At 37.2% G+C, this 12,265-nt stretch overlaps 1 protein-coding gene across 2 annotated transcripts; it reads left to right on the forward strand.

The window, feature by feature from the left end:
* Window positions 1-1,724: 1,724 nt before the first annotated feature.
* Window positions 1,725-11,087, forward strand: LOC139779388 (diacylglycerol lipase-beta-like). Of its 2 annotated transcripts, none has more exons than XM_071717733.1 (14): window positions 1,725-2,807; window positions 5,803-5,901; window positions 6,183-6,395; window positions 7,684-8,000; window positions 8,635-8,778; window positions 8,876-9,044; window positions 9,201-9,324; window positions 9,400-9,543; window positions 9,628-9,739; window positions 9,818-9,910; window positions 10,038-10,192; window positions 10,286-10,423; window positions 10,569-10,687; window positions 10,858-11,087. In XM_071717733.1, exons 2-14 carry the CDS (start codon window positions 5,807-5,809, stop codon window positions 11,033-11,035), a joined length of 2,001 nt encoding a protein of 666 aa, XP_071573834.1. In that variant the 5' UTR covers window positions 1,725-2,807; window positions 5,803-5,806; the 3' UTR covers window positions 11,036-11,087. The 2 variants fall into 2 exon arrangements, with proteins under 2 accessions (XP_071573834.1, XP_071573835.1); XM_071717734.1 differs by having other exon boundaries at window positions 6,197-6,395.
* The last annotated feature ends 1,178 nt before the right edge of the window (window positions 11,088-12,265 follow it).

Consider the following 12,265-nt stretch of genomic DNA (forward strand, 5'->3'; position numbering starts at 1 on the left):
ATCTTGGAAGGATAATAATGGAACTTCCCTGCACGAGAGAATAACGTCAATTATAGTTCCACGAACTCGCGCCGGCGGTCGCCGCGGCCCAAAAGAAAGAAAGAAATTGCATTCCAAACCGGATGCGCAAATGCATAAGAAAGGCGCTTAACTGCAGTGCGAGCCTTGGCGAATGGATGCGTTCGTTTCTCGAAAAAGCAGTGAAAAGCATGTAGCGCAATTTTTTTGCGAGTATTATTTTGTCCTGCCGAACACGTTCTCGACCCGAGACGATTTTTGTCGTCCGTGAAATCAAAACGGCATATCCAAACACACGGTTATTCATTCTCCAAATGTTTATCCTTGCGACACGTCGCCATTTGTTAAAGCATACACTGGGTCTTAATTAGCTCTTTGGGCTTTTACATCACATGTATTTTTACGAACGTCGCTCGAGCTGAAATTCAGATTTTAAAGACGATTTTGAAGACTAATATTGCGATCGATCACGGTACAAGATCCTGCTATTTACGAACGATCATCTCGCAGTTATTTTGGCGAGAAAACTCATCAAATCGATAAGATACATTGACGCGAGTAGTTATTTAGTCACAACGTTTTTAAAAACGCAATATGTTCCCTTTTTTACAATCAAATGTACATATAAAGTGGCATAAGAACGACTTTTTAGAGGAAACTCAGATGAATTTGCTTATGTGTGTGCGGTATTATTATTCAAATTCAAACATTATCTTGTAGAAGTCGTAATACACACTGAGCTTCATTTCTTCGAGTATAATGAGAAATTTGTTTTTTTGCGAACATAAATAATTTTTTTTGTCCATTTGCTCGAGGTAACGCTTACATAAATGCTTCAATTATAAAAGAGCGAAAAATTTATAGCGGACATTTTTGCATTTGTCATATTCTTTTTTACGGTTTCTTGTGAAAGAGAAGAAAACGGATTATTCATATTTGCATTTTTGCGACTATAATTTATAACTTGTATAATACTTTAATTATGAATCGGTTTTTTATTCAATTCAATTGTGAGACATTAATAATATCTGTATATCTGTATGATTTGTATATTTTTCACGCAGTGCCTGCCAAGAACGCCGTTATCTCTGAATCTACTAAATCGTCGCTATAAGATTTATTTTATGCATTTAACTCGCTTCGTAAAATACGGAAACCTGAAAGCCATTTGTAATACGTGTGCACGATCATGGAACTGATGCATATCCGATGAATGTAGCGCGATCATTGTACGTGCACATGCGTGCTGTCAGTACTTTCAGTTCAAATGTGGTAGTAATGCGGTTACAAGATTGGCTTCCATCTTATGTAAAGTCCATTTGAGATAGGTCGATACCAAGCGAAGTTACTCAAGCGGCAGAGAATACAACGGGAATTGATCTCTCTTTCGATTATCTATAATTCGATCGTTGACAAGTTTCTTAGAGGAAGTTCTGATGAGAGAGAAATTTGCATTCCAAGTGTAATTCCAAGTAAAATGCAATAAGTTATAGATAAGTGTGACAAATTTAATCAATGTTAAGAAGAATGACGTAGATTTAGTGCGCCCAAAGGATGTAAACCTTTGGATTTTAACAAGACGTTAACGGATTTAGATTGATCGCTTTATATGTAACGTATGTAATTCTTCCGTTTTGGATAAGAAGAACATTGCGCAAACGTGCCCCCTCCTCGGCTAATCTTCCTAGATCCACCGGATATCGGCATTCACCGCGTTCCCTATCTCCTCGAGAGGAACGGTCAGGCACGATCGCCAGGTGCGTCGCCGATTCGTCGCTCCCACCATGAGCTCGGCTCGGCTCGACTCGGCTCGACGGCACGGCACGGCGTTTATCCCTCTCGAGGCAGCCCGTTCATTCCTCTTCTCCTTTTTCGCTGCATTTTTCCTCCTCGCGTGGCCAGAACCGCCGCGCGCGATAACCCGGCGGAGGGAAAGTTCCTCACGGCCTCTCTTTCTCTCTGCAGTAGCGTACCGGACCAGTTGTGGTCAGCAAGATCGTGAGATTCGGTTGCTCGCGCGCGGGGTGTCGCGCGTTGCAAGGTGAACAACTGAACAAGTTGCAGCGCGATGCATCGTGTAAAACGTTCCGTCCAATGCGATTCTGCATCGAGATTGGCCGTCCCCGACATAAGATTGTGAAGTGCCGCTCTCGGATTGAGATACCTCTCGCGCGCGCGTCAGCGTCATCTCTTGCGGTCGTCACCGTTGTTATTATCGCGGTTTACACGAGTGTCCAAGGACCAGCTTGCTGCCACCGGTTGCTGAGAGACGCTCGTACCGCGGACGATATGCGTATCTCCGTACGTGAGATAAGCGCAGCTTTGACAGCGGTGCCAAAACCGGCGCGTGCGGCGGACGATTAGTCGGACAAAGTGATTACGGCACGCGCCGTTTCGCGATCGCGAGCAACGAAGAGTGGGTTGTTAGACGAGGAGAGACTCGAACGGTATCCGAGTTCGTGTTCGTGAGTCTCCGAAAAGATCGCGCGCGAACGCGAAAATTAGTTGTTCGCGAGACGTTCGCGTTTAACGGGAAACCTGAGCGTAGGAAGTGCTCCAGTTTCGCCCGCGAGCACAACTCGGAGAAAAGCTCGGTTGACGGTGATTAAACGAAAATTCCAATCGGGTTTATCTGCAGCTCTCGAGACCGCGCTGAATTTTCGAGGTGGCAGAGCGAACAGCTGGAGCGCGCGGTGGGCGAGGTGGAGTGTGTCGCGTCCACGGCGTGTCCGTTGAGAGGAGATTTCAACGCGCGTGTAACACGCGTCCGGATATCGATTCGCGCACCCGTGAGTAAAAACTTCGCACTTTTTTCTGTTATCAGCGTTATTTCGTAGGTGTGGCAAATCATATGTCGTAAACCAGTTCGTAAATCAGTTAAAATGAGATATTTTAATGTTACAAGAGATCTAATCTCTTTCACAAAAAATTTACTAATTATATGCAGTAACATCTATTGAAGAGAAAGAGAAAAGATAAATAAAAACAACATAATAATATTTGTATCGTTTGTAAGCAATTCTTTTCTAATTGCTAATTTTTTCTAACATTCTTATAAATAAGCAAGTTGATTGCTAGCGAAACAACATCGTGTAAAATATACGTATATCGTGATTCGCTATATAACGGTAGTTCGTGCTACATGTTTTGTAAGAATCTTGTGGGCTTAATTAATGAAGAACGCTGTTCGCACGCATAGAGAAAGCAACAATACCGAAATAATAAGAGCCATCTTTATGATATATATTCTTATGATAATTAGAATCTTTATCTTTATGATAATCAGAAGATATAGCGCGGATTAAAACCGATATACAGTTAGATAATATACTGTTGAATATAATGCTTCAAACTATAGATATACAAAATGTGTCTGACATAGTCGTAAATTATTCCCAACCTTTTTTGTCAAGAGAGCTATATTAAAATTTTTGTAATGACCGAAGAGCCGAATAAGTTTTATTTTCAAAAATCATATAAAAGAAAATATATTTTTATTTGGAAATTGTAACGTCGAAATTTCTTGGCGGACCAGATAATAGATAAAACTTCACGCGGGTGGGGACCCCTATCGTATAGATAAATAATACATTACTATAGTAAATAAAGTAATGTAAAAAAGTAAAAAAGTAATGTAATTACATTAAAAGAGTAATGTATTATTAGTGTGTTATAATACATTAATAACACATTACTTTTTTAATTGTAGAAATATAAATTATACAAACATAAATTATTTTTCATACACACGCGTCTTTGACATCGACATATAAAATATTCAGTGTTTCATCGTATCATCATTACATTGCGTGGGAAATTTTTTGTCATAAATAATTTATAATAGTTCATTAGTCATTTGTATCTAGACAATGAGTCATCCTCTTACCGCGTTAAATACCGCGTAAAATACTAATTATATTGTCAAGTTCGATCGGAACTCATTATCTAAGAGATCAAAATGACTGACTTTCAGTATCATGTGGAATATTCCAAAGAGGAGTTAAATACATGTGTTAAAAGGCGCGAGTTTTTCCGATTCGCGTATTGTTTCGTCAAACTTGCGTCGCGACTGCGCGCGTTTCGAGTCATGGAATGCATACGATGCACTTCATTTCGCGTAATTCGATCTACCAACATCGCAGGCAGTAAACATACACACAGTCATAGCATGTATATTTTTCGAATATCGTTCTCATTTTTTTTTTTTTTTCGAACTCTCGCTAAATCGTAATGAAACTGATCGTTATTGCAGAAATATTTCTTCGCAAATTGCAATTGCGGACTTTTGTACCGGAAACCGGTTCTACTTTGTTGTAGGTCGAATGACGTACGATTTTAAGTGGTTTTTTACGCTTTTCCACATATCCCCATTATGCAAGGCAAAATAAGTTTCAAGGAAGCGTTAATTGCTGCCAGTGCAATTTCAGCAATTGCGATTACAATCTCTTGTAGATTCGTTATCTTCTAAGAAATCCCTTATTTTTACAATCCTAGAAATGACGAAAAAAATATAGCAACAACTTTTCTTCATTTATTTAAACAGTATATTATATATTCGTGTTGAAGCTGCGATAACGTTTAAGATTTAGCGAGTAACGACTTGTTATTCTGACAATAAATAGTTAATCCGAGGCCTGAGCCATTATTGACAAAATTACCGCGATAATAATGTCAATTTTCTATCCTCCTCCTAATATCATAATAATACTGTAATTTCCGCATTCTTATGTTTTTTTATGAAGGAAAAAAGTTGGATAATTATCTCTACAACTAATTGACACATTCAAAATATACGTATTATGATGTAAACTTTATGCTTTCCCGTGATTAAACGCTCGAAAGCCATTTACGCAACTCGTTAGGAGAGCGCTAATTTGCGCACAAACCTAAAAGCCCCAGAAAGAATCAAGGAACATGTAAGAAGAACCATGACAGTGAAAAGAACTTTAAACGCGATAAACAAAAAAATACATTGCACAAAGATATATAACGAGCAAATTTTATTTTTATGGACTTGAGTAGTCCTTCTTTTTTCCTAAAAAAGATTAAACAGAACTATGTTAAAATTTGTAATTTTCCGGAGTAAATAAATGTTAATTACACTTATCTGGTTTTTTCCCTTATGACGCAAAAAATTACCGAACAGAAAATTGCTTAACAATAATGGGGTACAGCACGATTAAACGAGATGTATTCAACAAGTAACGCGTATATCGCATGTCCGATCAGGTATATATAAGTAGCGATACTACGTCGCCGTTGGTATAATTAATTATATATTATTAGCAACTAAATTACACCTAGGGCAACCCAAAATCACGGGTCGCTAAAGGTCCATTTAAACACGTCGGAAGACTGTGTCAACATGGTCTCGGATGTGGGATGGACACATGGACTTTCTCTCGGCACTTTCTCCGAACGGCGGTTTCGTGATCGACGAGATACCCGGGTATACCATAATCGCCCGAATTCCGGGGAATTTATGAGCATAGAAAGCCGCGCGTCCGCTTTATTTTGTAATATTACAAAACCTGTGCACGAGGGCTTCGCTAAGTAAACTTTCCGCGGTGCGTGCTCCGCGAGCTACCGCAAGATCCTCGCGAACGTGACCGAATCAATCATTCACGGTATCATGAGCGTTTAGATACGATCTAAATGGAGACATACTTCGACTTCCTGGATAAAACGTTTATAAACAAGTGTCTATCCTTTATCTTTAACTCACTTGATTAAGAAAAAATTCTAACAAGATTACAACTCTTACAGCAAAGTTTCTTTCTACAGGGAAATGCCTGCGGTGAAGCTCTTCGGTCGAAAATGGTTGGCCGCAACCGACGATCTTGTGTACCCTGGCCTATTCGAATTATTTATCCGTATTGTATGGTGAGTATCATCAATAAACAGATAGTGCTATCAATGTGTCGAAATTACAGTATGCAATATTAATCGCGAATACTGCAATCTCACATGCAAATTGATTTATCATGCAAAAAGTCAAGAGTTTTTAAAATACTAATTTTAATTAAATTCAACGATTCTCTGAACTCACTAGAAGCGTTGAACCTACTCTCAATATCAAGTTCTTTCGCAGGTGCGCGTCACACGATCGAAATCGCTCGGATCGTTGTTAGTTTGTTTCTCGTAATCGGCTATGTGTTTTACAGGTTGATTCTTATAGGGATCGCCTGCGTAAGGTACTACGAGGATACGTGGAATTGTCGGTTGGGAGGTGAATTAGTGCGCGTGTACCTCCTCGGTGAGGCGGTCATGCTTGGTATCGTCACGCTTTTGATACTCATCATTATCAGGCATAGCGCGAGAGGGGCCATCATGGACACGCATGCCCGACGCTACGTTCAACCGCTCCTGACGGTCAAGTAAGCAATTAAAGTAAACCAGCGTTACGTCTAATCAGTTTTCTAGATCAACAATCAGGAAGACTCTTTCAAAGTTTTAAATTTCTGTAGTGTGTTGTTTTTTCAATAACAAACTTCGCCTAATTATTTGTAATTGATTCTCAAAGGAGAAGATCATTATTCATCATAACTCTTCAGTTTTGTACGTCATGTAGCTTTATAATTAAATTTAAGATTTAAATTTTATTTAAAAACTTGTAGAATTATTCGAACACAAGTCATTTACATACGATTTTGTCATATAGCTTCTATGCTAAACTGTATTATAATTTGTCAAAATAGTCTTTTATTTTTAGTCACTGATTGATGATGATTGAAAATTAAAAAGTAAGGCAAAAAATAATAATATAACAATTTAAAGAGTAATATACCTATATATAAGAATAATAAATAATAAAGAAAGATATAGAGAATTTATGTGTATGCTGTACATAAATATTAAGCCTTGTATTAAAAAAGTCAAAACAAATACAATTATTAATTTTTTTCATGACTAAATTACTTAAATTTGTAACTTTTTTGTGAAATAAACTACGCACCAATCGAGACACGCAAAATACATAGTCTAGAAACAATAAAAAAGAAGAAATACATACAAACTATAAATGCTACGAGTAGCCAATACATGCACCAATACACGAATTTCATGGAATTATCTAAATTCTCTACATTCATATTTCTGACATAATTTGCTACATTGACATGGTAGTATCATTAAGAAAATACCAGTTACAATTTTATTTACATTATTGCCATATTTCGATATTCGTAACAATGGCCATGTGATTTATTTATCTTATACTCACAAGCAAACCTACCCAAGTGATACACTCCGATTTCTTTTAAATTTGGCACAAATTTAGAACTACAAAAAAATATTTTATCCTTATATCTTTCCATTTTGGCCCATAAGTTTTGGCCTAATAAAAATAATTTTTTACTACTGTAACAAATAGGTTTATTATAATAATATTAAAGGAGAATTTTTATCTCTCAATAATACATCTAATCAGCGACCTAAAAATTCTCTAACTTATATCACTACAAAGCACTATAATTGTTTTCAGTCTTATTACTGATTTGTTAAATCGTTTACTATTCACATGGGTGAAATATTTTCGTAGTTCTACATTTGTACCAAATTTAAAAGAAATCGGAGTATCACTTGGGTAGGTTTACTTGTCAGAAAGAACTGCTGATCTCAAGTCAATCAAGAAAAGTCTAGAAATCTCTCTTCGACTTAATGTAGGATATTGATGCTACTGCCGGAGATCGGATGGAACATTTTGGGCACCCTGTGGATTTTCGGACAGAGCGTGGAGTGCAATCACGAGTCGTACTCTATCACTGTCGTGGAGGCCCTAGTATTCTTCGATTGGATCCTGATCGGCCTCAGCATTTTCGGCCTCGCCCTAGTGTTCGACCCGATCGGCTCCTTGGAAAAGAAGCAGCTGGAGAGCTCCGCGGAGCACGGCAAGATCTCGCGCATCTGGCTACGGAGATTCAAGTTTCTGTGGTGGATGCGTAAGGACGAGAGCGCGAACGAGGCTTTTCAACAAGTTGCTGGTGAGACATAGGTATGGCTAGCCTACGAAGAGGTCCTGCCGCATTCGAAACTGGAACGCGGGCATCGCTTCCGATCGGAAACCGGGCGCGGAAACGGTCACCGAGACGGTTGACCGACGATAAATCAAAATCACTGATCTCTGTTCTGGTTTTGGAGCCGGTGGGATTTTCTTCGCGACGGGTGCATCGCTCTCCCGCCGCTCGGAGCTTCGCGATATGCGCGATCACCGCGGTATATACAAGCGGTATGCAAGCAAGAATGAATTTTAATTCGCGGTGAGGTTTATCAGCATCGTTAACATTAAATGATAAAAAAGTTGTAATAATATATTCTATTTGATTTTATTCATTGGTCTGTCTAAACGAGTAGTTTACACTATTTTTAGCGCTTTATATCATTATACTATAACACATTGGTGGATGCGATATTGTGGAGAGAGAGAGAGAGAGAGAGAGAGAGGGAGAGAGAGAGAGAGAGAAGAGAGAGAGAGAGAGAGAGAGAGAGAGAGAGAGAGAGAGAGAGAGAGAGAGAGAGAGAGAGAGAGAGAGAGAGAGAGAGAAGGAGAGAAGCTATATATTTTTTTAATAATGTAACTCGTCACCCGATAAAATACTGATACAAATATCTTTGTAGGTCTTTTAAGCGCCTTATTTCGAGGCACGGATTTGGTTCCCTCAGATGTAATGGCGGGATGCGTCTTGCTGAGAGTCCGGCAGAAGCGAGAAATTCACGAATTGCGAAAGTTAAATCTAATCCCGCGTCCAAAATACACTTCAGGTACGTCATTCACGGAAAAAAATGTAAAAACGCGCGTATTGAATGCAAATGTTTACCACTAATTATCATGCAAATATTTGCTGTCTACATTTGTTAGATGGTAATGAAATCTTTTCGGGCGCACCTAACTGGATGTCCTTGGAAGCCGCCCATCACTTCCTGCAGCTATCGATCGCCTCCTACGGCTGGCTTTTCGTAATATATCAGCACGCGTGTACCGGATGTTTTCGTTTGATACGCGGCATGAGATGCTGTGCTTGTTTCCGGTAAAAGAACATAACATATAAAACTCTATACTCAATATTAACTCTTTATCTTTATCTTATTATTTTGTAAATAATATAATTTTATAAATAATGCATGTACAATTTTTTATTATTTCTATTGCTTTATTATTTTATTATATTTATCTCTTTTTTTAGACGAAAACGTAATAACATTCTGGACGATAACTGTTGTCTTTGTTATCTTTCTGGTGTGAAATACTTGTCGAAGATATCTGAGGAGGATATTCTATTCGCTTCCTTCAAAAATCATTTATGTGAAGTTTGTATACTGTTCAAAAATTATACTCTTTCTACGCTCATTCAGTATTAAGTATTACTCTTTGAAATTTCACAGATACCATTCTGCGTAATGGTGGATCACAAAACTGCCAGTATTGTCGTGGCTATACGAGGGTCGTTATCCTTGAGAGATATAATTACCGATTTCGCGGCCGCGTCTGATTCATTTGAGTGTCCTGGCGTTCCACCAGGCAGCATGGTTAGCTTTATTTTCTTCTTGTATATGGATATACATATAAAATTAATCGATTTAATTGTATATAAATCTATATAAAATTTATAGGCTCATAAAGGCATGATAATAGGAGTAAAAGTAATCTTAAAGCAATTGGAGAATCATAAAATCTTGGAAAGAGCGTTCGCCACGTATCCTAATTATCATTTGACGCTTACAGGTAAGAACTTCATTCTAGTAACAAACCGCCGTCGGCGCATAACTGTACATTCTATAATGAGATAACATGTATACGTAGGTCATAGTTTAGGAGCCGGTTTAGCCATTCTGCTTGGTTTACTTATACGTCCTCGTTATCCGGAGTTGAGAGTCTACGCATTTGCTACGCCTGGTAATTACTTGTGCAAATGATTTTAATTCATAATTTTATCAGCTAAGAAAAACTTTAGCAGACACTTATTAATTTTGCACACACATATTAGATTAATTTACAATTTCGAATGTATTTGTCAAAAAAGCTGGACTGCTGAGCAGAGAAGCTGCTAGGGTTACGGAGGAATTCGTATTGACTATAGGATTAGGGGATGATCTCGTAATGAGGCTTAGTGTGGATAGTACAGAGAATTTAAGGACTTCGTTACTGACAACTCTTCATGCCTGTCGACTGCCTAAGGTATTTTGAAATTCATGATTTTCAGTATTCGAGTTGCTCAGATAATTAAATCGAACTATGTTTCAATAAATACTTTTATCTTTTTTTCTTTAGTACAGAGTGGTCCTAAACGGATTTGGATACGCTTTGTTCGGAGTTCCCGAGAGAGATCTGACTAAAACGTGGGTCAACCATAACATAATTAACACAATTCCGGGTCAATCGCCTTTGCTAACTAAGCCCGGCGATGTGGTAAGAAAAAAATGTTGCATGCATTGCAAAATTTGTGGAAAGTATATTAAACACACGAACATTTGTAATATTAATTTTACGTAATACCGAATTTGACACAATTATTGTATTATACTTCGTTGTTAATAGTTTATCTTTTTCGCAGGATAATAAAATAATAGAGCGGGACATAACAAAAAGAAGATACTCGAGAATGAAATTATTTAATGCTGGTCGTATACTTCACATAGCTAGATGCAAGCTCGAAAAAACGGAGGGAAAGAGGTACATTGTTTTTACGTATTTTCTTATTCAAAGTATTAACTTTTACAGAACAATTCCCATAAATATAAATCAATATTTAAAAAAATAGGAATGGTATAGAAAAAATATCTTAAAAGAGTTATAAAGGCTATAAGATTTTAGATAATAATAATATATAATTTCTACATTAGTAAAAAACAACTCGCCAAGGAGAGAAAATACGAGATGCGATGGGCGCAAGCGGAGGAATTTACGAAACTAACGGTGATGCCACGCATGCTCCTGGATCACTTGCCAGAAAATATAGAACGGGCTTTAGCTACATTACTGGAACAGCAGAACGATGTACCATATTATTTCGATCCTTAGTGTAACCCAAAGAAGTGATTTTATAGTTTTAATAAAGAGAACTTTCGCTAAATCCTGAATTATAATACAACCTATAATTTATTTATCGATGATACATTTTTCTGTTTATCTTATAAAATTTGAATCGTTAATAAAATAAAATAGTAAATAATAAAATAAAATAACGTAATCTTAATAAGAAATAAAAATACTGATTTGAAAGATTTAAAGTGATTACGACTAATTCCGATCAACTTAATCGCTCATTAACTTATTAAATATTTGTGCTATTTTGTTAATATGGATAGAATAATTAAGTTTTTGTTGTTTAACATATAAAAAAAATAATTAAATTAGAAATCATAAATTATAAATAGTTGGAAAATCTGTTTTGCCATTCTATTTTTTTAACTATCCGCTGGCTATGCTAATCAAATTAAGTTTGATTAAAGTCGATCCTATTATCACATGTATGTAAAATTAGAGATAGCGTAAGGACATTTTATGCAGCTAAACATATAGGCAAAATTATTTTATCAGAGAGAATCCTGAAAGTGAACATATCTGTGTTACCGAAGAAACCCGTCCACTGCCGCGTTTATATGCAAAAAAACATTTAGGTACATTAAGTTATGTAGCTACCAAGCCGGATATTTTCAGCGGTTAACAATAAGTCAACGGTATTTAATTCTGTTCCGTGATATGTTCACAAAGATTAATTGCTTAACAATGCTTTATGTGTGGCGGTCAAATCACAGTGCGCCTGCACGCACCACAACCCGACCACAACAATAATTCATAATAATTCGCAGCTTGTGATTTCGCGAGTGCTCCGTGACCGCGAGCGCAAGTACCGCGCGTTGCTGTAACGCGGTTATCACACGTTAGCGATTCTCGCAAACAAAAATCCTCACGCGGTAGGATAATTATTAATTGGAATCTATTCCGTGTCTTTATTACGCACAATGTTTATATAATGTCCATCAGTTATACTTTTATCATGATGTAAAATGAATACAATATATATAAAAAAACATTTATTATAACCGCCGCGACTAAGAGACGAAAGAGACGAGAGAGACGAAAGACTAAAAAGACGAGAAAGAAACGAAAGAAGTGAGCTTTGAGAGTACAACGCGATTGACAGTGAATAAGTTAACATTATAACCATTTTTAATTCCTAATAAGATACATAATTATAAATTTAATCTCTGTTTCGAGTCATCATCAACGATGCAGTACCAATTAAAT

The sequence above is a fragment of the Temnothorax nylanderi genome, unplaced genomic scaffold, assembly GCF_030848795.1.
Source record: "Temnothorax nylanderi isolate EJ_2023f unplaced genomic scaffold, tnyl_v1.0 TNYL_tig0223_pilon, whole genome shotgun sequence".
Classification (NCBI taxonomy): domain Eukaryota; kingdom Metazoa; phylum Arthropoda; class Insecta; order Hymenoptera; family Formicidae; genus Temnothorax; species Temnothorax nylanderi.